The following is a 25,567-nucleotide window of genomic DNA, read 5'->3' on the forward strand; positions in this document are numbered from 1 at the left end:
TGTCCTTCCACTGAAGTGAACTGGGAACGTCTTAGAATTACACTCCTGCCACATCCGCTTCCCATTTTCACAGCTCTCGTTTTAGAGTAAGTTTTAACGTGTGGTTCAAAAGACAGCACCTTGACAGCGACACTTTACACTATGTTCAGAAATGCTATGCTTGTTTTTTCATTTGCATATCATTAAAACATTACGTTAAACTTCAAATGAGCAAACATTTAATCAAATCCCTGGGAAATTATCCCTATTCAGTTTCCACAGCGTTTGCAAGAAGACAGAAAACATGATGTCCTGCAGATGAAAAAGTCCTTTTGTGGCTCAACCACTTTTTTTGGCATACCAAAAAATCTTATTAGAAGATACTTTAAATACATACGTATATATCACCCATTTGAAGTTCCTGGACAGTAAAATCCTGGAATTGTTTCAGATTAATGAAAGCAAACACATTTGCAAGAACATCAAGTATCATACAAACCATTACTGATTAGATGATGAAGAGCTAAAAGAACTGGTTTTCCCTTAAGCCTCTTTCAGATGGAAGATAATCTTAGGCTCTGGGTGGTTTTCATCTTGTATTACGGTCCTTGGGTTTAGTATGTTTCTATGTACAAAAAGTACATGAAGTAATGTTTATTGCAGACCACTGGTTTTAGGACTAGAAAATACACAAGACTGGCATTACACATATAGGTATCTTTTGGGGGGAAAAAATTTTGGGTTTTTTTGTTCAAAACACACAACATTTAAGCACAAAGTTAAAAAAAACAAAACAACCAACAAACCAGAAATATCCCACTGGAATTACTAACAAAGCTGATGATTTTTGTTTATTTTAAGTAGTGAGTTTGCCTGCTATGCATTCTTAACTCTTAAAATTTAGTGTCTCAAAAGCTAACTAGAAGAAATAAAGAGCTTAAAGGACAATCACCATCACTTCGATGCTTAAGAAGCAGTTAAAAGTAAAACTAAAATAATGAGCCACTAGAAACCAACCCAATTAAGGCATTTTCTGTATTTTGGCACTTCCTCTTTCCAGCTTCAGAATACTGAGTAATTCCTGCAATTAAGGAGAATTTAAATGCATTATTTGATAACCAAACATCACAAGGAATCACTACAGGGAGTTAGTCAGTACAATTTAATTTTTTTTTTTTTAATTGCAAGTGTGTTTAATTAGTAACATACACGCCCCCGCATCCACACTGTTTGGAAACTGGCGTTACAGAAGTTAAGAATTATGCAGTGGGAAAATGTTCACACTGGATTCTCAGCCCCTCCAAACAAAACGCAGCGCCCTCGCGCAGTCGGTGCCCGTCCCACCGATGGCACGGCTCAGTGGCATCACAGAGGCACTAACTGCCACCAGCTGAAGCTGCACCCTGGCAGGCACGTACCCACAACTGGCCCCGCACGGCCTCTGGTCACGCTCAGGAGCTGTGACTCAAGCTGCACAGAGTTGTGACAACTGGCCAGAAACCACCTCAGTTCTTCCAGTGACCAGAACTGTGGGCAGCTTTAGTCTGTTCAGTAAAACTGCCCGTTTCTGCCGCTGGGAAAAGAGGTCCTTCAGCCTGCCCGCAGGTTAACAAGCCTATAAACGCAGTTGCTATGTTACATTTTATTACAACTTTTGTACAACTGAATAAACCCATCACGAACCACAGAAGGATGCCACGTAACCAACGCACTGAATGACAGACAGACAGACAGGCTGAACGGAACTGTTCCTATATTTTTATGATGTTGAACCGCCTGAGTGATAACGCACCACATCAGGAGAAAACTCTATTTGATGGCTTTGACATAGTTGTACAGTGCATAAACAACAGGACTTGGACATTTCCAGAAGTAGCAGGATTTCAGCTTTTTCAAACTTCATACATAAAGCTTTGGTTTTCAGAGAAGTTGCCCTCACAAAGTCTGTGATCCTTACGAATGGAGATTATGACAGCGGTCATAAATCATTAAATGCTCTACAAAACCAAAACCATCATCTTCCAGTACACTGAGCTTCTCTTTACAGCACGATGTGCTTAGAAGATATGAACAGCATCTAAACTGAGTACTGCTATATAAAAACGAGCATGAAAAAGCATACAAGATGGGCAAGGGTTACAGTGTTGATAGTAGCTGATGTCATGATCTGATCACCTTGGTGGATTTTTTAAGTTTTTTTGGTTGCAAGGGATGTTGTGCTTTTTCTTAGAGAAAAAGTGCTCACCGCCTAACACCGTACCTGACACCGGCTGGCTGCTGCTTTTGCACTTAGATTTATCAGGTGCCAGCTGACACACAGCTGAGATCCTTCTGCTGCCACCTGCAAAAGGCTGCTCAACTGACTCTGTACCAAGACAACAGATGGCTCCGTTCACCTTGCCTCAGCTGAGAAATAAACAGCAAAAGCAAACAATGCGAAAGAATGAAAAACTAACAATATAGTGCATTTTACTGTAGATTTAAGAAGTAAAGTTCTTGATCTTCAAGAATTAGGAAATGTAAATGTATTATCTCTTACAGTATTAAAGACACAGCAGCAGCTGAGCCCCAATTAACTACTAGGATCTGGTTATCTTACCTTTTCTCCACAGAGTGAGAGAAGACTTCCCCCACTACGGTTTTTATAAACTCCCTAGCCCTAACGTTACACAATACCAGCCACTGACCGATGTAATGGTTTCCATGCCTTGCCGCTACACATGAAAATGCAATATTGCTAAACCACGAATCACCTGGCAATGTTTACTGCAGGTTCATCTTTGGAGAGAACTTCTAGGAAACACAAAGTTACAGATTTCTTTTCTAACTAGTGGGTGAAAACTGAGGCAGAAACAAAACTTGTAATCATTCTTCACTTTTCTGTTAACATCAAGGATGGAAATAAATTACTTCGAGTAACCTTTGAACCACACAAAGTAATGGGATGAAGTTCATGGAAGAAAACAGCATCAGAAAAAGCACCAAAGGCACAACCTGAACCGTAAACTGACTGCCTTAAAATCAAAATCCTGAGGCTGATGGGGCAGCAGAGCTTTGTGTGCACACACATACATGAAGACACTTTATTACCTGAACTCCGAAGTACCACCATGTACTTGGTGGACATTACATGGGTCTTGTAAACCCTTTAAACCTGTACCTCCTGCAGCAATCAGACAGGCAAACAAAGGTCTTCTTTCCTCTCCCAGCTGGAGTGATTTGCATAGAAATCACTGCACATACCAAAGCACACACTGTGAATCCCACTCGGCATTCACAAGCATGAATTCAAGGCTTTCAGGATGTCTTCTATCCATAAAACCTAAGGAACCACAAAAACTTTCGATGATTGTAACCATTACATCTTGTGAAGCTAGTATATTTGTTCTGACTTCTCTCCCATCTTAGTGCCGTTTGCAGTGCACTACCGAAAATCTAGGATCGCTGAAAAATGCCTTTACAGGAGGATTTACTGGGCCACTACTGGCAGATGCTGGTTTAACGTTTCATTAAAGGTGTGTAAAGTAGGAATCCTTTCAGCTTCTTTGGGCAATACGTTCTAGCTCTTCACCAGCCCACCCTGACAGAGCATCCTCCCTATTTTGTACTGTTCGCAAATTTGTACGTTCACAGTATTTTCCATCAGCTGCAACATGAACACAACCACTGAACAGAACACACCCAGGACACGCTCCTGCAGAACACTACTCTTCTCAGCCTGGCAGTGAGCCGCTGCTGCCTTCTGCCTTTCAGGTAGTTCTTCGTCTAGTCTACCACAGATTTTATTGTTCAAATAGATACTTTTAAACCTTGCCACCACTACTTGCTGGTGAGAATATACAGTCACCAATAAAAGCCCTTCCAAAATAGATACATATATTTTACTGTTTCTTTCCTATCCACTCAGATTATTACTTTTGAGAAATAAACTCAGTTTATTTTAACAGAATTACAGATAAATTCATACTCACTGCAACTCATTCCTTTATAGTCCAGTCTCGCAGCTGTTACTGCTAGGCACTTGTAGTACTACAGATAAACAAACAGCAGAATCCTCTTACTTGCACAGGTAACAACTTTTATGCATCTTTAAAGAGCTGAAATGAAGAATTAACTATCCTGTTCCAAGTAAATCATCACCTTGTATTCAGAAACAAGTTCCAAACACACTCAAGTGTGAATGTGTTGGAATTTTGCATAATCAAGTAAATCAGCTGGGTTAGTACACAGGTAGTGAAGAAAACTGTACCTTAAAACCCCAAAACTTAATGACATTTTTAAAGTCATGTTATTTTGCCTTGTTTCATAGATACTATACTAAAAAAAAAAAAAAAAATTATTTGCCTGTTTTGTTCTACTACAAAAATTCTACCCATGCCAATTTGTCTTTTTTTCTGTTACCTACCTGACTTCAGTAACTTACTATTTTACCTCAACCACTGCTGACAAGAGCATGTTGATTCTGATACACTGCACCTTCCTTCCTTTTACAGTATCTTTCTGTCTGTAAATTGAACCAATGAAGTAGTTTCAGCTTCCCTTCACAAAAACAACAAAAACATGCAGTGTTCTTCAATTCTCATCAAGAAACTGAGAAAACAATTCAGAATTTGTGGAGCTGTAGTCACATTAAAGTTTCATTGCTGAATTTACAGAGCATATTCTGTCCATAATAACTAAACATAATTTGCCCTAGAAAAACATCTGGATTAAATAATGTGATCATAAATTCGAAAAGAAAACCCTGCCACCAGCTTTCCAAAACCAAAACCAACCATTGGAGAGCCTGGAGTAAACCTCAGCAGTTCCAATGCCTTCTCCAACTACTCTTAAAATACTGGCTTTACCTCATTGCTGCCAGAGTAGAGTATCACATACCCTGTGCTTCGGTTGTTGTGTAAATACCAGGGAGGTTCTGACACTCATCAGACACATTAAGATAAGTACATACGCCCTAATGTCCCGTGAACTGAAGGTCATTGCTTTTCTAATTTCTATCCTATTAGAAAATTTTCCCCCTCCCATTTACAAGTACAAATAAAACACCAGCTGTTTTTCCCTTCCTCTATTTTTATGTGAGAAAGATGTCATTATCTTTCTAGCCAGAACGTTGCTCTTCAACAGTTCAGAAGAGAGAGCTTCCTAACATTTTTCACCATGAAAAATTCATGCTACTATACTGGCACATTGCATCAGGAGTTCCAAGAGCTTTTCCTCTGGGACTACAAAGCCTTGGCTGGTCAGGCACAGCTCTTCCATTAAGGAGAGCTCTGAGCTCTCATCCTACTCTGCAAATCTAATTTAAATCAATATGGTAAAAAATCTACAGTGTCAATCACCTTGAATCTAGAAAAGCAGATGCCCTTTGAAGGCTTCTTTACCTTTAAAAATGTGGTTTCCCAGTGAGCGAGATCTCCAGATTTTTTTTAGCTCATAATTTTTTCCTGTACTACATAAATTTTGACATATCTATATGAACACGCATCCAGATACAAATCATATAAAGATATCATATTGTAGTACTTAAAAGTGGTTTCACATATCAAATATTTTGGTTTGGTAAATTTAAAGTTAAACTGAGACTTCAAAAGGTAGGTAGCACAGAGCACCACAATCCCTGGAGTGCTTCACTGCCTTCTTCCTCAGCTAGAAATGGGCACCCTGAAGATGCTGTCTGTCTTCAAAACCAAATGTTATCTGGTAATCCTTCTTGATGAGACACCAGTGGAATGCAGCCTGAATTTTGGACTCAAAAAGGAGATCAAAAAACTAATTCCTCAAACAGAAAAAGAAGAGCTGGCTGCATATTAGAGAAATCACCGATTCTGTTCGGGCTCTGAAACCCTGCTAAAAACTTTGGCTCCTGAAAGCTGTGACAAAAGCTAATTCAATATACTCAAGCTAGTCTTCTTCAGAGGCCAACAAAATTCTTTAGAATATCCTTCAGAAGGGAGTCTTTGATTTTCTTGTGTGATCTTTTGGATAGAATAACATGCCCAGTATTTACAAGTTTATGAAGAGTCTCTTATCAGCTGTGCTTGAAAAAACCCCGTAATGCAAAAAAGATCTTTGTCTTATTAAAAAATGTGCACTATTCAGACAAGTCTAGTGCAAAACCTTTAGCAAACCTGCAGATCTGTTCAACAGCCTTATTTGTCACAGGGGCAAAACTAACTGCACCGTAACCAAGAACCAAGTAGGGAAAAAAAAATACAGGTATTTGAAAACTATATACACTAGGGGCATGAAGAACTACAGAGTCATCTCATCCTTCCTATTAACTCCCACAAGATGCAAAGATCTTGCAGGTCAGTAGCACAACCCAGCACGCACGCAGCTATCAAAAAGGACTGTTTTCTTATATTCCACTTGCAGCATGCTTGCAATTACTCAGAAAAAAAATTAATTGCATTTAAGGATGACAGCAGCGAGATCTCTTTTACAGCACATCTAGTAACGGCAGGATTCAAAGAAGAGCAAGTGCAAGTAAACAGACCAGCGCTCTGCTTAAAATTAAGTAACCGGTTAAGTAGCAAGGTTAGAATGGAAAGTATCCACTCTGAGATACCGCTAAGCTACAATTAAAATTTGAAACTTAGAATGATCCTTACCATTTGCTTAAGCATTGGTCAAAGCAGAACATGTGCATTACTGCAAGCAATAAATACCAACCCTAACAAACATTAACCTTTATTATTAGTGACTAATGATGATAAAAGGTGTATTTATATACTGTGCCCTTGTTATTTCCTGAATTAAAGTTGAAAATTACTTTTTACGATTTAATTGGTAAATAGCATTTGAAAAGGTTCAAACTACACTGTTTAGACAGGACCAGCCCACAGAGTGTTTGCTTCTGCAGCCCCTTGGAATTTGAACTCCTTGATCTCTTCATCTATGTATATATTTGAGAGCGAAGGTGTCTTTTCCCATGGCTGTAAAATGCCATTTCCCTTGTCCATCAAGAAAATAACAGTAGAATCCTTGAACTCAGTGTTTATTTTTTCCTTCAGTGGCTGAGGAAAAGGATTGCTGCTAAAATTGCAAATCCTTTAACAAGTTTATAACATCCCTAAAACAAAACTAAATAATATATGAAGGTATTTTTCCAGGCTAGTTAAGGTCAGGTCACCGGCAGAGATTTAAGACACCTATTGAACAGATGGGAACCCTCCAAATACACATTTGAGGTCAACCAAAGAAACTGGATGTTCAGGCAAAAACTCAAGACAATGTATTTTCAATATTGCCTTTATCGTACCTGAAGGAACAAAGTAGAATACAGTTCTCATCCAGAAAGGAAAGACATCGGAAGACATCATGAGATGCGTAGAATACATCTGCACAAAAAAATTCAAGTATTATCTACACAAAATCTAAAAAAAATTCCTAAGCTAAGCTTTACTTAATATGGAATTAAAGATGATATACTCTATTGGTTTTTCCTCAAAATTATGTAAATTTCCCCCCCTCCCTTTTTTTTTTTTTTTGTTGGTCTGGAAATCCCAGGGTAGAGATGATGTGAAAGGTGGGTCTATTTCATTTTGAGGGACAAGTTAGCCCCATAATATAACTCCCTCCTTTTTTCTTTTCACATTAGCTATTTCAATAGTCTCTGTGGCATTTCAGGAAACACACAGGAATGATAAAAAGATTATCAATCTTAATTTCAAAATTATCAGTTATAGAGAACACAGAAGCACATTATGTAACACATGATCCCAGATGAGGCATCTGCGATTCATGGATATAAAAACTTTAGTTTACTGAATCCTACATTACAATTACCATAAAAAGTATTTTGAAGTCCTTGTAAAAGACGCAAAAAAAGGAATAAGTTGTTCGTATCTGGCTTTTCATATGCTTGTAGTTAAGACTCTAATTTTAAAACTCTTTTTTCTCTTTACCTGTAGAAAAAAAGAATTTTTGTCCAACCATTGTTCAGACGGTAGTTTTTGAGCAAGAAGTTAGTTAACATGGAAGAGCTTCTCTTGAAGCTTATCCCTATTTCTCTGAAAATTAAACAAGAAAAAAAAGAGGAAATAGTAAAAAAGCAAGTAAAAAAAATAAAATACAGCTTTGGTTTTGTTTTCAGTACTGACATTACTTTGCAATCTTGGGGAAAGACACTGACAGCACAGTCTGGCTCAACCACCACAAAACACAGCAAATCTAAACCAGTGTAAGTCTGTTTCACATTTTCTTACAGTCCATTTTTAGTCATGGATTTACATCATCATTACAAGAGATGGGAATTCCTGTTGATCAAGCCTGCTTGCTTAAACAAAAGGTTAAAAAAACCTAAACCAAACCAAACCCAACTGTCAAACCATGCCAGAATACAGTTTTGTTGATACTTAGGTCTAACAATTTGGTTTTATTTCCAATTCTGTACTACTATTGTTCATAAAGTATTATCATATCATCGGTAATAAGTCTTAACATCAGTGACTAATACCAGTACATCTTTTAGCTTTAGATTAGGTTGTTAGATTGGGTTGATCAGAATTTAGGGTTTGATGTCCTGCAGGAAATGAACTGTACAACTGCATTGCCAAAACCAATGAACTGAAACATAATTACAGAGGTTTTTGCTAGTATTTTAGGGATAACTAGCTGGAATGAAAGAAGCTACTTTATTTCAGCATTCAAGATAAAATATCTTTTTTCCCGGACATACAACTGCATAGAAATAGAGAATGGCATTTTTCACTAAAGCAAGATTTTTAAACATTCACAAAAATGAAAAAATAATTTGAACTGCAAGTGAAGGGAACACAAGCTGCCCACTTAATTACCTTCACGTTAATGAAAAGCAAAAGGAAAAATCTCTGTTCACACATCTCTACCTTTCAAGATAAAAACATCAACTATTTTAATAGGATGCAGCTAACACCTGGACAGATGTTTTTAATGCACCCTTAATACGACAATTACTTCAAGGTTATCTTTCCAAAGCATTTCTAAATTAGAAATTGCTTGACATAAAATCATCAAAATAGACTTTTCAAATTATGGTTCACTCTCACTATGTAATATATTAGTTAGGTACTAGACAAACATTCTTATGAACGGAACAAAGACTTTTTTTTTTTAAAGATAAACTAATCGGACTATTGGTTTACCTGTGGTTCCTATCTCAAAGCTTCTTGGCTGAGAATAGGTTTAATGATTACCTTTTATAACCTCTGTACTTAAGCTGCTGCTTCTGCGTATTCTGGCTTCAGACATGGACATGTCTTGTTGTCTAACTGGCTGGTAAATCTAACGGGAGAAATAAAGAAATACATATACAAAGATTCCCGGACCCGATTAACACCAAACAAATATAAATAAAAAAGGTAAGTGAAAGTATGAATTGCTAAAAGACAATTGATTAAAACGTTCTAAGTACATGACTTTAAAGACAGAAGTTGGGTACAAAGCTGTAATAAAATTCAGTGACCCAAGCCCTGCATTCCTTACAGGGGCAATTTTCTATTGTAAGTTTAATCTTAGAAGTTGGATTCATGATGATTTCTTTTCTAAAAAAAAAAATATCTTTAATTCAAAACATAAACTGGATGTCTTTACAGCCCAAATGTTTCTGAAGACCAGCAGTACTGAGATAAGTGTTCTGTTAATTTAAAATGCCACAGGTTTTGTAGCCAAGAATTACCGGATACTAGTTAAGTTGCCTAAACATGACGCATTCCTGAATTACTGCCTGTACAACTGCAAAACGATCGTCAACATTCAGACTCCAGTAATTACAGCCAGAGGGTCTGAGGAGAGAAGAGACTTCTGATTGAATCAACTTTTGAGAATCAGGACCAATTTCCTTCACGATCTCAGCTTGTATTTGATTCCAATACTAAGGCAAACAGGAGAACCCCACAAAAACACAAGTCTAAGTTTAAACTTGAAAAAAAAACCCACCCAACTGTTTACATTCTAATTCTAAACAGAACAAAACGTGCAGCAGCATTCACCCTGAGTCAACACAGAGGATTCTGGTGACTCTTTTTGAGTCAAAGAGCTGCTAATTACACAATTACAGCAGACAGCACTTGGTTCAGCAGATACTTGCATCTTCAAGGAACTGAGACAAGGCCTAATTTAATGAAGATCAGAAAGAAGGTCTCCTAGATAAGAGAACAGACTAGCTTTTGGGAGAAAAGATTTAATCTGTCTGGAGGAATTCAAAGGAGGGACCAGCTGTAAAACCTAGATTGTTCCAGGGAGGACATCCTCTCCACTGAATGTGACCCCAGGCGGAAGATACAAAGACATTCACTGCCAGGTGGGCATGAGGAAACTCCAGAGCAAGTCAGATGGATAAGGTGAAGTAAATGTAAACGCCTCTGATTTAATCTCTGAGCTGATAGTCAGATGGAAGGAAGTCCTTTGCCTGTGAGCAAGTGTGTGTGCACGTCTGGTTTTTGGCAATATTTACCTACAGTATTTGGGACCCCTCTGTATCAGCAAAAGCCAAGCTAACATCGATACGCTAGACTGATAATTGTTTTTATTTCCTTAGAGATTTCAACAATTGAGCCAAATGGGTGAAGAAAGCTTGAGGAAAAGAAAAGGAAAGGCCAACGGAAAAGAGGATGGAGAATCCATTCAGAGCCACCAACCCCAAACGACGAACCTACAAAAGCAGGCAAAACTTTGTGTTTTCAGCCCGTGTGTGTGCGAGGGGCTGGCGGGGGCGGGGGGGGGCGGGGGGGGGGGGGGGGGGGGGCTCTTTGCATGTGCATCTCTGTACAAAAACTGCAACTGTGTCCCAATGTGACAGCCATGTACTAATATCTTGACCATGTCGTTGGTTTACATTTTAGGAAACTACTAACTGCTAGTTAAATAGCTCTGATACTTAAAAAAAAAGCCATATTATTTTAAATTATATTTGAATTATTTTTTCTGATAACTTCGAAGTTGATCAAGTGAGACACTCTATAAACTTCACCGTTTCTTTCTCCATGTACCTCTCAGAGGATGAAGTGGGTTGTTCACCTCGTTGCTTCTGAAAGTTTGTTGGTGTTTATAGCCATAAAATAGCCGCTGGTACAGAAAGAGAAGTGAAAATTTGTCCCCTCCAGAAAATTCCAAATGCTTTAGAAAACAGATGTGTCACTTGCTCTCAGGAGGGAGTGCAATCCCTCTTAAAATTGAAATAACCTGGAGAAAGATTCTCTATGTAATTTTAGTTTGGTGTCAAGACTGGAAGAATATTGATGTTATTGGACAGCTGTAGCTAGCAGGACAATTTAAGCAGCCCATGCTACTGTTTTTTTAGCAGGAAATACCTTGAGTTTTACTAGTTTCCTGTAACATGTTCTGACTTTGTAGTGACCTACATGATCTTTTCACCACCTAGCAGCATCAAGATAATGCCTGTGCAGAAATACCTGAATCAAGGAGAGGAAAGCTGAACAATAACTAGGCTCCATCCAAAAAAGCAAATTTTTGAAGCTTAGAAAATTCAGAATTCCTCAAGTGCTCATAAAAGAATTTCAGTGTTTAATCAGGGTGGAGAGGGGGTGTTCACCTGTGTAAGGTTTGATTTGAGACCCGCATAACCTAAAGGACAGTTTGTTACAACAAATACACAGGCAAAGTCCAAATAACTGCACTTTTGGAAATGGCAGAGTATGCCACAAGGTGCATATGCGTCTTGTAAAGAAAAGAGAAACCTTCACATGGCTTAATATTTGTGGAAGCTGTATGTTGAAAACTGAAAAAAAAAAGTCATTAATAACAATTACTCTAATTGTATTACACTGAGAAGTAATTATGGAATTATTAGAAATATACTTTACCAAGATGTCTCATTTTATTTCAAGGTTGGCCTCATCAGTGGAATCTGTATGATTGTTGGGACAATTATTGGCTCAGGTATCTTTGTTTCTCCAAAATCAGTACTTGCCAATGTTGGAGCAGTGGGTCCTTGTTTAACCATCTGGGCAGCCTGTGGAATTCTTGCGACATTAGGTAAATTGATCAATAAAGAATTTCAATCTTTGCTTAAATCTTTGTTTCTGCTGTTTCTGCATACTACTCTCATTTCACCAATTAATAACAGCTCCTAGACCAAGGTCAGTCATATCCTGATGAGTGTAGCACAACTCAGGCAAACACTTAGAGTATGTGCTGTTTATAAATTTTTAAAATTGTAAAGTACACTTGCAGTTCATTTTGGAAGTAGGTTTTACTTTTGCTGACTTCATCCACTAATAACAAAGAGAATACTTTTCTACTTAAATCACAACCAAAACGTGAAAATTACTAGCAGTGAACTAGGTACTTCTGCTATTTTTCCACTTGTGTAATTGTATGAATTTAATTCTATGATCTGAAACATTAGCACCAAGCACCTAAAAATATTTCTAGCAGTAAACCAAAGAGGAATTCTTTGGGCACTGTGTCAGATACAGAGCACAGGCAAAAAGCCTTTGATACCAGCTATAGCAATAAATCTAGAAATATCGCTGCGCTTTACAACTGAGCTTTATAGACATTTTACTTCAAAATTGTGCATGAAATACTTTAAGTCTCCAAAAGGTAGGTCAGCCAGTGCAGCTGTCACTTAGATGCTTCTTACAGTGTTGGTTTCTTAAACAGAAATCTAGTATGAAATCAGAGTATTTGTAATTTCTTTGCTGAAGCCTTAAACACCAATAGTCGTAAATTCTGGATTAACAGTCCAGAATGCTGAAGCTATTAAGTTTCTGTATATTTTTTCAATTGCTCATAAGTAATTACATTTTTGGTTTGCATCTACAATAGAACATACAGAAATATGAAAAAAGTAACGATGCATTGTATACATCCATTTCATTAACTTTTCTACCAGTTGAAAAGTGATAATCTGTTAGTCATAGCTTAGTATAAACTAAACCAGTAATAAATGCTTTTCTTGCTGTTCAGGTGCACTTTGTTTTGCTGAGCTTGGCACAATGATCACAAAATCCGGGGGAGAATATCCTTACCTTATGGAGGCGTTTGGCCCGATTCCAGCATTTCTGTTTTCTTGGACAAGCTTACTCGTCACAAAACCCAGTTCATTTGCAATTATTTGTCTCAGCTTTGCAGAATATGCATCGGCTCCTTTTTATCCAGGTTGCGATCCTCCCCCGGCTGTTATCAAGTGTCTTGCAGCAGCTGCCATTGGTAAGATTCATACTTTTTTTAAAAAAGAGGCAAGATCCATAACTGCATAGCAATTTCCATTTGGCCCCATCATGAGACTTCAGGAGTCCTTCCCACAGGAACTAATTCAACAATACATAAAAAGTATAGGTTTAAAAATGGTTTGTTCCCCGTCTAAGTTTCTTTTATCTTTATTTAGATACAGCTGTGTAATGAATGCTTATGTCTAGCAAAAAAGGAAGAAAAATTGTGTAGAGGTATTATTTCTGTATTTATCAGAATATGGTGTAACTTCAATGTATTTTTTTTGTTAAAAGTATATCAAAATCTAATTCTTAAAATAACAAGGAAAAAGTTTCCCAAGTTATCCAAACATAGCACGTTAAAAAACTGTATCAATAATATAGACAAACAGTAGAAGGAAAAAGCAGTACAGTAAAGGGGGTGGGGGAGGTTTAAAAGGCAACTTTCAATTCTGACGAATTTAATGCAGAAATTCATAAACTTCTTTCTTTTAGTGATCATTACAATAGTGAATTCACTGAGTGTGAAGCTGGGAAGCTATCTCCAGAATTTTCTCACAGCTACTAAAATGATCATTGTCACAATCATTATTGTAAGTGGAATTGTTCTCCTTGCACAAGGTAATTAAATATACTTTACTTGAAAAAATTATTTTAGCTTCCGCTGTGACCATTAAAAAATTTCCCACTGACCGAAGTGGCACAACAATAAGGCTCTCTTTATTCAATGTTTTAGTTCCAGATCTCTTGGGAACTATGACACTTTCTTTCAGAGAAGGGAGGTGGGTGGGAAATGCAACATGACAGATGTGCTAATAAGAATAGGTATTAATTGATTTTAACAGTGAGAAGTTTCAAAACACTAAACTGATGTTGGAATGCTTCTTCATCTGGTGGGATTTTAAAGGAATTAATTTCAACATTGATCCGTAATTATGTCTTGTTTGCAGGAAAAACTGAAAACTTTCAGGATTCTTTTAAGGACAGTAAAATTTCTGTTGGCTCCATCAGTTTGGCATTTTACAATGGACTCTGGGCGTATGATGGATGGTAAGGTATCTTTACTAGCATTAATAGTTACAGTTTAACAGCCTTTAACTGGTTTACTCTCTCCCTGTAGAGCTCAAAGATGTGATCTGAAAAAGTTAACATCTGACTTGTTATTAAGAATCTCTTAATGAATTCTGGAAAAAGAACACCAGTTTGGTTAAAAAACCCCAAACAACTAAATAAAACCAAAAAGCCCTGGCCCACCCGCCACCCCCTAATCCTCAAGTTACTGTTTATTAGGGAAAAAAACCCTATACTAGATCCCGAAAGGGCTACTGCTTTGCTGCTGAAGGTGCTTAGATACTGTGGTAACGAGAATATAACACAGTTTAACTCCATTATGTTAGGCAAAATAGCCTTCCCAGAGCCCCTACAGGTATCCCATCAAATTCCACTTCTTGTGAAGTATGCAGTGGTGTTTGATTAGTACAGGATGATATAATAATAAAAAAAAAAAACACAAACAAACAAAAGTGTCAGAATTCATAAGGCTCAACTTTTATATTTTTTCTTATTCTAGTTTCATTTTTGAATTAATAGAAAAAACAATGACATTTTCTTCCCTGAGAAACTTTCAATTAAAAATCTCCACATTTGCTTAGCCATTACCATGTTAGATTTAAGAAAACACATTTGGAAATAATCACAGATATGGATGGCTTTAGGTTTACACCCATGTTCTACATACAGCATTTATATTTAATAATCAGAATTCTGAGTGCTTTCCAGAATTATTTTTGTAAGACTAAATTTATTTACTGGCAGGAATATTTAATTTAATCTCTGCCACAGTCTGGAAAATAGTTTACATTTTTCATTTCCTGAAACTAAAGGGAATGTCAGGTGGTCTAGGGCTCTGTTGGCACAAATCTCCTATCAAGGTCTGATCCATTAATGCTATTTTTACATGTTCAAACTGTAAAAGTTTGCATATACATCTGTATTTTGGAAGGTAATAATATAATAAATCTTAAAACTTACAACAAAGCAAGTTCCATTTAGATGCTTAAAACTGAGTTTATTTTTAAAATGGATTACTTCTTCAGGCTTTATTTCCAAGCTTGAGTGTCTTCGCCCAGTCATGCAAGTCTGTCAATTCAGACGTTCACCTCGATTTTTCAGGTGAGCAAGGAAGCTGGTGCCTAAACAATTATTTCAGTATGTAATCACCACGCAGCACCGTTTGAAAATCACCCTGTTAAAATGTAAATACAAACTCCTCACGTTTTCAGAAGCGACAAGTAGAAATTTTGTTTCAATCTGGTCTACGTGCTCCAGCAAAAATGAGTATTTGGAAATTGTAATTCTGATAGGTGTAAACCTTAAAAACGTTTTCATGCCAGTTTTCTGGACAACATGACTTACAGAACAATTGTGAAACATCAGCAGACTTGCTTCAGTCCTTGCAATGGGCACACTTGTGCTTTTATTTGAAAAGACCCAGATAGTGCAAAGCTTGAAGCTGAAAGGCAATCTTGTAAATCTGAGATAAACATCTGTCAATTTTTTGTGCTGTTTTTCTGGGATATTTTATCCAAGAACTTAGACAATATCATTCCAAAATCTCAAAGATAGTTCTAAAACTGTGAGAAGGAAAAAATAATGGAGGAAAAGATGGTGAACGAAGAGGCTGACATTTGGATAAGCAGCTCACTTAAGTGGTAAAAATGCAGGGCAAAAACCTAAAACATTGTTTGTATCTGTTTTTTAAAAAAAAAAAAAACTGAAAAGGTAAAAACCAGTAACACAAGAAATATGTTACCTGACTTGGTAACATACTAGTATTTCAATACCTGACTGCTAATAACATTCCATGAATGTTTTTTCTTCCAGGAATCAACTCAATTACATCACAGAAGAACTTAAAAATCCTTACAGGTAAAAATATGTAGGAAAGCAGTGTTTCTAATAACAAAAATCAAACACTTAATATTTTAGTTTGTTTTTAAAAGCAATGGTTATTCAAAGTTTAAGCAGTAACAAAGCTAATTAGCACCTATTACAGGCTTCATAAATTTGCATAAATTTGTATTTTTCCTTTTTAAAAATCTTGATTTCCATGGCTCTACAATAAAAAAACGTAAATATAACTGAAAAGCATATGAGGAAAAGTAAGAGTCCACAGTTTACTATGACAACTCTACCAGTGATATAGCAATGCTGACGGAGTCTTACTTTTGCATTCTTTAGAAATCTACCGCTATCTATAATTATCGGGATCCCCTTGGTTACAGTTTGTTACGTTCTGATAAACATTTCGTATTTCACCGTAATGACTTCAACAGAACTCCTGCAGTCCCAGGCAGTTGCTGTGGTAAGCCACTTTATTTTGTAATAGAGTATCTGAAGAAGACTGTGTGCACTGAAGTCCTGAGCAAAAAGGAACCTATACTTTTTCTTAAAATACAATTGGTTTCTGTCTATGCTGTCAGTGTCACTTTATCGCTCATTATCTGTCATTTCTTAATCTAAAATTTATTTCAGTAATGCTTAAACAGTAGTTCTGTCATATCCCAAGAAAATAATTTTTTAAAAAGGTATAAAAAGTAACGCAGTCCTCAGCTAACATTTTGTAAACACTGCAGCTCCGAGCTTGACTCTTCCATTAGCACCAAAAAGATGGAAGGAAAAACATCCGACTGCTGCTTTGCCCTCTACAGTGCTTCCAGTATTTCTGAGAAACAAGCACATGCAAAATGACAGTAGATCAAAGTTTGTCGTTCTCGAGATAACAGCAAGCAGTCCATAATTCACTCGTTCTTGTTTTCTTAATAAAACTAAGAAATATCCTTTTTACAGTACTGCAAGATATACTATTACAGATAAAATTAAAGACTGTATAATTTTGAAAACCTAAGCAAGCACATCTGTCCTTTCAGTTCTACTTGTAAATTTGCTGTGGGACATGTCTCTGAAACAATAGTTGAGGTCATGCAGCAACTTTTCCTGGTACTAATTTTTGGGGAAAACAAACAGCACATGACGTGTTTGCAAAATACAGTGCAGTACAGTAAAGAAGCGCACTGATGCAGAAATACTTCAAAATCTTAAAAAATAAAATCTTTTAAACTGTAGAGCTTCAGTACATTTCAGCATCTTGTTTGCATCAAGAGGTACACTAATTTATATATCGTTATGTCGTTTAACAACTAGCCCTCTTCAAAAAACACTAAACTTACAATCTCAGCAACACACTAAATCAGCTAGCACTAAACTCAGACTAAATTAACAGAATCTCAGAACTGCCACTGAGCAGTACAATGGAAGCACAGCAAACAGCAAAAGGAGTGCACTGTATGAGAAGGTCAATACATCTGTAAGTAGACTTCTTGCTTAGCACTGTTGAGCGTCCTACTACTGGACAAAGAAACAGCACAGATGTTACACTTGTGCAAAACCAGAACTCTTTTATGTTTGGTTTACTCAAAAAAGTTAGCCACCCCCCAACTAAAACCCACAAACCCACCTGTCAAAAAAAGGTTTAATTCAAATTAATTTATAGTAGATCAATGTACCTACATTAGATGTAATCCATCCTGCAGTGACAACCAGCATACCATGGCACAAGTAAAAACCAAAATGTAGTGAAAGCCCTTAGCAAGTTTGTCCTTTACTCATTCACCCATAAACCTTAGGCTGTCATGCTGTCGCCACTAGCGTTACTCTTTTCACATAGGTTGAAACACCAGCTTCCGTATGCGTGGTGCTCTGCTGCAATGTCATCTGCCTTGTTATTTTGCAGACACGCTCCCAAACCAGGACTCTCTAACAGAATTTGATTTCTGTTTATCTTTTACATCTGCCTCCCAATGTTTCCTACAGATGCTGCATCTGAAACACCATGACAACAACATTCCACTCTATGAAGAGTGGTTCATGAATTAATCCAGGTCTTCATTTGGCAAAGCATTCTCTAATAACTACACAAAATATACAACATATGTTTTTATTGGTAACATACCTTAGATACCCATTTACTGTTCTTTTAAAGAAGCTCCAGCATAACTGAATAAACCAGTAATATCTTTATGGTAAATGGTAGTTAAAATGACAAAAATTATTCATTTTAATCCCATATTCCAGACGTTTGGAGATAGAGTCCTTTATCCAGCCTCTTGGATAGTTCCTCTCTTTGTGGCCTTTTCTACAATTGGATCTGCCAATGGGACCTGTTTTACTGCAGGCAGGTAAGCTCCCATTCCAAGTATCTTAAAAAAAAAATAAATTTAAAGGATGGAAAAATTTACATATACAGCTATGTATCTACACACACAAAGATACAGACATTAAAAAGTACCAGCAAATCTAGCTGTATTGTTTAATTTTCAAAAGAAACAGTGGCTATGCAGGTTTGATAAATTAGAAAATACGGTCTTATATTAATTCAAAGTGGGTAGGGCACAAAAGGTTGGGGTTTTTTTTGCCCCATCTCTCATCAAGTTTAAAGCTAAACTGCCACCAGGTACAAACATGACTACAACAGTAATGATCAAGATAAGAATTGGAGAGAAGCTATTCCTTTTTATCAGTTGTTCAACACTTCCATTTACTATTCAAAAATATTTTAAATTTCCAATTCATCTGAATACGACAGGGCTGCAAAGACCAATTTTTAGACAGAAGGCTGTCAATGTAGTTTTTTGGTATGAAGCAAATTAAAAAGGAAATATTTAATTGAAAGGGCCACAGTTGCTACCATTTTTCCAAGATTAATTTTAAATTAAATGTGCAAACTAATGATTCTGAAATTGATTTCACATTCACTACTTTAATACTGGTTCAGAATTAGTTTCAAGTTCACTGCTTTACTACTGGTATTTCCCATATTTAGTCTACAATACTCCTTAAATCTCACTGCATATTCAAAGGAAATACAGATGAAATTATAGTTAGATGTAGCCACACAATAAAACAAACTTGAAAATGAATGGTCCTTGGTTTTATTTATTTTCTTTTTTAGTAATGCCACTTAAAGTGTAGGTGCCACACTAACAAGATTGCCTTGTTTTTGTTTTGTCAGACTTGTTTATGTTGCAGGTCGTGAAGGGCACATGCTAAAGGTGCTATCCTACATTAGTGTTAAGCGTTTAACGCCAGCACCTGCTATCATATTTTATGTAAGTATATATTCTAAGTACAGAAAAATTAGCAACAAAAATTCTCCAGTAATACATGCTTTCACAATTTCTTACTATCATTCTCAACACTGACTATCTAGACAAGAGAACTACTGAACACATTATAGGAAAAAGGACTATATAAATCCCCTCCAACTTCTCAATTTGAAGTTTTATTCCAGAACTGGATTTTAAAATCAAAATGTTTAAGGAGCCACAGAATGAAAACAAATTAAAAACTAAATTATTAGTATTAGGGAAATCCCTCATTCCACAAGATGCTTGAACACAAGCTACTACTACCCTATTTTCTCCAAGAACGAATTTACATGTCACTAAAAAAAAAATTCTATTCAGTAAATACATTTTAAAATAAATCTAGAATATCTTGTTAGTTTTATTCTACCCATTTCTCTTCAAGGTAAAACAAGATAAAAGTTCAGTTCTGTTGACTCCCAGTAACTTTAATAACCTAAAAATATATTTAGTATCTTCATTTACTGCAAAACACGCAGTCAACAACAGAACAGATTAACAGATACAAATTTTAATTCTTTTGACTTAAAATGGAATTAAAATTGCACACAAAAACCCCCACGTTGGCAGGATGTGGACACTATCTTTAAAGGTGCTGCAATACCCTTACACCCAAATATTTAAGCAAGCGCATTCAGAGATCCTGCTCTAGAACACCAAACATGCCCTTACTGACACATCAGTAAAATTCAGGCTTCTTTTGTAGTAGACTATACTAATTTTTTGTTTTGTTTTTAGGGGGCCATTGCTATTATTTATATTATCCCTGGTGACATTGACACACTCATAAATTATTTTAGTTTTGCAGTCTGGATATTTTATGGTTTAACTGTACTTGCGCTCATTGTTATGAGGTTCACAAGAAAGGAACTCAAGAGACCAATCAGGGTAAGTTCAGCATTCAGTATGGCTTTTCCTCCATTCCCACAAATACTGAAACATGAACTCATCCTAAATATTTGCACGTTTAAAAAACATCCTCAGGCAGACTCATAGTTTGTTTGTTTTTTCCTTACCTAAAACATAGCCATTTATTTGTAGTTCTTCACTTTGTTCCAGTTTTGCACTGGGACAAAGCTCGTAAGCACTGGGAAAAAATTCCAGGGTGTTTACTTTCACTTGCACAGACCACAAGCACAAGCCAGATGGTCAGGGATGGGAAGCTGCAGTCAGCAGACTACCACTGAGTACTCAAGAGTAAGACTCCAGCTCATGGCACTGGAGTTGGGTCCCAAATTCATGAGAATGCAAATTTTTACACTGCAATTTGCAATACAGACAAAGAGATCTTGGTCAATGATTTAGCAGAAGGGGTTTCCCTATCCATATTCTTGTTACTCTTTCAATTAGCCCATCTAATTCCAGAAATTTTAAAAGGAAAAAATTCGTAAGGCAATGAAAATATTCTTTCATATATGCAACCGCCGTAAGAACAACAAAACAAGTTATTTTGTGCTTTGTTTGTGTCTTGCAGGTACCCATCATAATTCCAGTCATAGTGACATTAGTCTCCATTTTACTGGTATTGGCACCAATCATCAGTGCACCTGAATTGCCCTATTTGTACTGTGTTTTATTTATACTTAGTGGACTTATAGTTTATGTACTTTTCGTTCATTTTAAATTCAACTGGCCCCAAAAAATATCAAGTAAGTATACCTCAGATAGCTGGCTCCAAATTCAACAGATTGTTTCTAAGTTTTAGATTAATTACTGTAATGAAGCTCATTATATACAGTCCATCACATGAGCTGTGATGTGGAAGGAGGCAATTTTCCAGACATAGAGCGGCCCATGGTGAGCTTTACTAAAGACTGTATTTTACTTCTTCCTGTGAGAGGAAAAAAACAAACAAAAGCACCATTGTCTGACTTCAGGAAAAACAAAATTTAGTTCACAAAAAAAAAACAAAACCCAAACCCAAAAAACAGTAGTAGCACAAAGAAACTGATTTTAAAATTACCAGAGCCATTTTATCTGTAAAGCTAGTTTTTCGATTTCAAAACATTGCTTCAGCCATTAACTAAAGGTTAGCAGACATTACATTCCTATGCCACAACATACTATGGTTTTAGCTCAGGTTATGAATTTTACTATACTTACTAAAGAAAACATTAACAGTATCAAGACGAAAAAATAATCACAGTGCTGCTCAGTAAAGTGAAAGCTGCAAAAACCCAGTGAAACCATTTATAAAATAATTTTGCGTAGTCTCAAGAGCAACCCTGCAATTATCTCAGGGAAACCAGACACACAGCTATTTCTAAAAAGGAAAGTGAACAAGCTGAAGAAAGAATTAGTAGTTCTACGGACACCGACATTAAAAAATATCCATAGTCTCTCCTGCCCCTTGGGATTAATTAAATATTATGTAATTAGAAGCATTGTATTCTATTAAGAGCAAGTTTAGAACCCTGGAATGCTGCAGCTTGAATCTTAAGCCACTTTTTATTGCCTACACATTATTTTTCAAGTTTGATGAGATATGAATACAGAAAAATACATACTCAGAAGGATAATTTTGTCACTTAGGAATAAGTATGAATAGAAATAATGTTCTTTCATAAAACCTCTAACAATAATGTTTTTTCCTCAGAGCCCATCACTATGCACCTTCAGATGCTTTTGGAAGTTGTTCCAGCAGAGGCAGTTACTGAATAAAATATTTTATATGTACCAGGTTGTTTGTAAGTGCTATACTGGTTGAAGGAGATTCAATTTAGGTTGGCACACATTTATACTTTCTAAATTGTTATGTTCATACTGGTGTATTATTTTTGCAACACTTTAGTACTTGAAAAATGTTAAATATAATAATAAAAGATTTCTGAGCCAGACTGCAATGTCCAGCAGAGCCGTCTTTGTTGTTTACTAATATATTATGGTAACTTATTTTGAGCATTTTCAACGCAGAAAACAAGAGGAACGTCTTAATTATGAAGACTGCAAAACTTACCAGCAATACTGGTCCAGATGCTTTTCATCACGCTACCTAAAGAAGGAAGCAGCTACCATTTACAGCATCACATTCAACACAAAGACAGAAATGATGTAAAACCAGACTAACTCCATTCTCAGTTTCAGACCAAATGCCAGCTATCAAAAAATTAAAGACTGAGGAAGTAGGAATCAAGTAAAAATGGAAAGAACAGTTGACAGGAAGAGGTTGTTTTGGTTTTTTCCTAACTGAAACAAGATAATAAATTAAAGCTAAATTTCTCTGGTATCCCTCTTCTCCAATAGCATCCAAGTTATAGAACAGCACGTAAGTGGCACAGAAATTATTCTCATCAGACTTCACAGAGCTAACTGCATCATCCTAGAAAGACTCCATTTGGTAGCTGATGAAAATAAAATACAAAAAATAGATACTACTACATTAACAGATGTAAGCAGCTTTTACTTTCCTCAGCCAATAAATTTAGGGATTCCAGGTAACATTCTTTACTACTGTTTTCCCTTGCTGCAAATGGATAAAGAGATTTTATCAAGTCACTTGCCAATACTTTAGCGATGAATTTGAGAGACTGTTTATACTGAAAACTTAAGTCTCCTCTCAACAGCTAAGCACATTCATTCTAAATATGTAACACAAGAATATTAAGCAACTGGCTTAAGATCATAATTATGTCCATACTAACTAGCCTAGCAAATTCAACTAAAGCAGCTATTTCCATCACCCTGCAGCTACAAAGAAGTCAGTCTTAAGTTCCTCTATATTTCATTTTGTGTCTATACCTACACTGAAAAGCAATTCCAAAGGTACATGGAAAAATGATGGGTTCCGACTCACCTGAGGGAGATTCTGCGACTGTAGTCAGATCCACAAAAACACCAGCTCCACTTACAGTCAGGGTAGGACAAAAGTAAAAAGGTTACGAATGATTAAGGAAGGTAATGGAGAACAAAAGCATAATTAAGGCATTACATATAAAGTAACTACTTGTCACAGGGTTTTGTCCCAGTCACTTAAAACTGCTGTTCCTCTACCTAGTTGGTAAAAACACTACTTCAAACAGAACTATGAAGCTCAGGGAAAGAACAAAGGAATACTCATTCTTTATATAAAGCATTCTATCTACTACAGTTTTGAAGGCTGAAATAGATACCTGCCTGGGGGCAGAGGGGAAAAATGATGATGATGATAGGTTCGTAAGCTGTGTTTAAGTGACAAGAAAATGAGAAAAGCAAGCTATCTATTCCCATTACATCTTGAGGGTACAGGATTTCAAGCAGAAAGAGTATGGATGGCTTCAAAATGCAGAAAAAAAAAATATTTATTTCTTCACACAATACGTTGCTCAACTACTGAATTCCTTTATGCAGGAGAAACGTTAGAAGTTGACAAAAGGTTCCAAAATGCAACTGAAATAATTCAAGTAAGAAGTCCACAGAAAACCTCTACTTTATGAAGACCCTGATCAAAAACTGCTTGAGGCCAAAAGAGTATTTTTGGAATGTATTGCTACATTTTTTACATTGTTCTTTATAGATCAGCCCTTGGCAGCTGCTAAGAACGTATGGCTAAAATCAGCTTTTGCTTCTACTTCATATAAGGTGTCTTTTATTTTTCACAGAAAAATTAGGTAATTTATGTGTATTAAATAACCCACTAGATTCATCTACTAGCAGAAAACTTACCTTACACTATATTTAGGTATCAGACAAGTCAAAGAAGAACAAAAAATGTGAAGGAAAACATCCTGCCCCATGACATGATTTTTTTTCCCTATTAGATGGTTTGACACTCTTTTGTTTGTATCCCAATGCATAGCAAGACCAAAATTCAGTTACATTAGCTATTTCCTTAAGTACTTCTACAACAGTTGCAGCTTTGCACATACCTGTAGTCAGGTGAAGGTTATAATTAAGCTCAGTTGTAGGGAGGTTCCCAACCGCGCCGATTTTTGTAAACATGCATTAACAATTACAACTGTTCCTGTCGCATGGCAGTTTTACACTTTTTTAAAAGCAGCAGCTTTATCATACACTGAAACTAGAAAAACTGTAACTGTCAGTGTAAATGTATTAATACAGTCCTCTCATTCTTTAAGTAAAGGCATCCCAACATGTCTTGAAAGAATAGTCCCCAACAAGCAAATATACTCTCCCTAGTCAAGAATACAACAAAGTCTTTTAGGCTTAAAATAGATCTGTAGAGCTATGTCTCTATTCTAAATCACCATGTAGTTATGTCAGGGAAACTAAAGTGCTTTAAAATCTACAGATGCAGAGACTGATAACAGATTCATTTATTATAAATATAATTTACATTACTACTTCACTGCAAGATGTTCTGGATGTGCACAACAGTGAAAAATTATTTACTGAAAGATGGTATATTAAAAGGCAACACCTTAGGGCTAAACAGACAAAATTTTATTGTTTATTTGCAAAGGAGAAAAGAGTTTTAGACAGAGGGAATGAAATCATAGTATTCATGAAAAGCGAAAATGTCAAACTGAAAACAAACACCAAATCTGCTATTTGTCACAGCATTTGTTCCACAAAAGCTTTTACAGCAGTTACCTGTTACAGTGAGCTGCACCGTACAGTATTTCATACCCAGTCAATATACTTCCAATCAAGAAACAAAAATTGCCATTGGATTTGAGGCATCATTTCTTGATGCAGAACTGAAAAATACCATGACTGCCATCAAACTGATACTGTATGAAGATAAGGGATATGGCAGAAACAACCAACAGATCATCAGTATTTGCAAAACTTCAAAGATCAGATAAACTAAAAGATCCATAATGACTAATAAATTCAACCGTTTCACAAGCCAGGTTTAATCTTCAGCTTTCGCTGTTCAGACGGCACACATACGTATGTGCGCATCATCATTAAAGCCAACAATTTTAAAGTGAAGGCACTGGAAAACAACGTTCTTCTGTGTAGTATTTCCTTCAGATTCTCAGAGCCCAAGGGTACGGAGTTTGTTCACTCTTTTCCTCCTCAAATTAAGGACAATTCTGCAACCTGTATGTTTAGTTTTACCAGTTTTAGTGGAAATACTCATGCAAGAGCCGCTATTTTGAAGCATAACTCGTATCAGAGGCAGAAGATCTGTCTCCAAATTACTCATCACTTTCTGTTCCACTGTCTTCTGAGGAGTCAACCAATTCTTCAGTTACTGCAGCACTGCAATGCAGTTTTTTAGTACCTAGAAGTAATTAACAAAAGTGTAACATTCATAAAGAACAAAAGCTTCAGAACAAGTAT

General features: G+C 36.3%; 2 protein-coding genes across 5 annotated transcripts in view; one reads left to right on the plus strand and one right to left on the minus strand.

Moving 5' to 3' along the window:
- Positions 1 to 925: 925 nt before the first annotated feature.
- SLC7A9 (solute carrier family 7 member 9) lies at positions 926 to 22,000 on the plus strand (the record flags this gene model as incomplete). The annotated part of the gene is made up of 12 exons (XM_080365090.1): positions 926 to 10,624; positions 11,808 to 11,955; positions 12,892 to 13,134; positions 13,632 to 13,757; positions 14,087 to 14,186; positions 16,020 to 16,064; positions 16,377 to 16,500; positions 18,270 to 18,373; positions 19,207 to 19,303; positions 20,078 to 20,227; positions 20,814 to 20,988; positions 21,936 to 22,000. Exons 1-12 carry the CDS (start codon positions 10,520 to 10,522, stop codon positions 21,998 to 22,000), a joined length of 1,482 nt encoding a protein of 493 aa, XP_080221216.1. The 5' UTR covers positions 926 to 10,519.
- Positions 21,088 to 25,567, minus strand: part of TDRD12 (tudor domain containing 12) — a 42,067-nt gene continuing 37,587 nt past the window's right edge. For all 4 annotated transcript variants that reach the window (XM_080365053.1, XM_080365052.1, XM_080365054.1 and 1 more), the window contains one exon: positions 21,088 to 25,508. In XM_080365053.1, coding sequence (XP_080221179.1) covers positions 25,423 to 25,508 — 86 coding nt within the window. In that variant the 3' untranslated portion in view covers positions 21,088 to 25,422. The remainder of the gene's footprint in view (positions 25,509 to 25,567) is intronic.

Source organism: Falco punctatus, assembly GCF_963210335.1.
Source record: "Falco punctatus genome assembly, chromosome: 14".
In the NCBI taxonomy this organism is placed as follows: Eukaryota; Metazoa; Chordata; class Aves; order Falconiformes; family Falconidae; genus Falco; species Falco punctatus.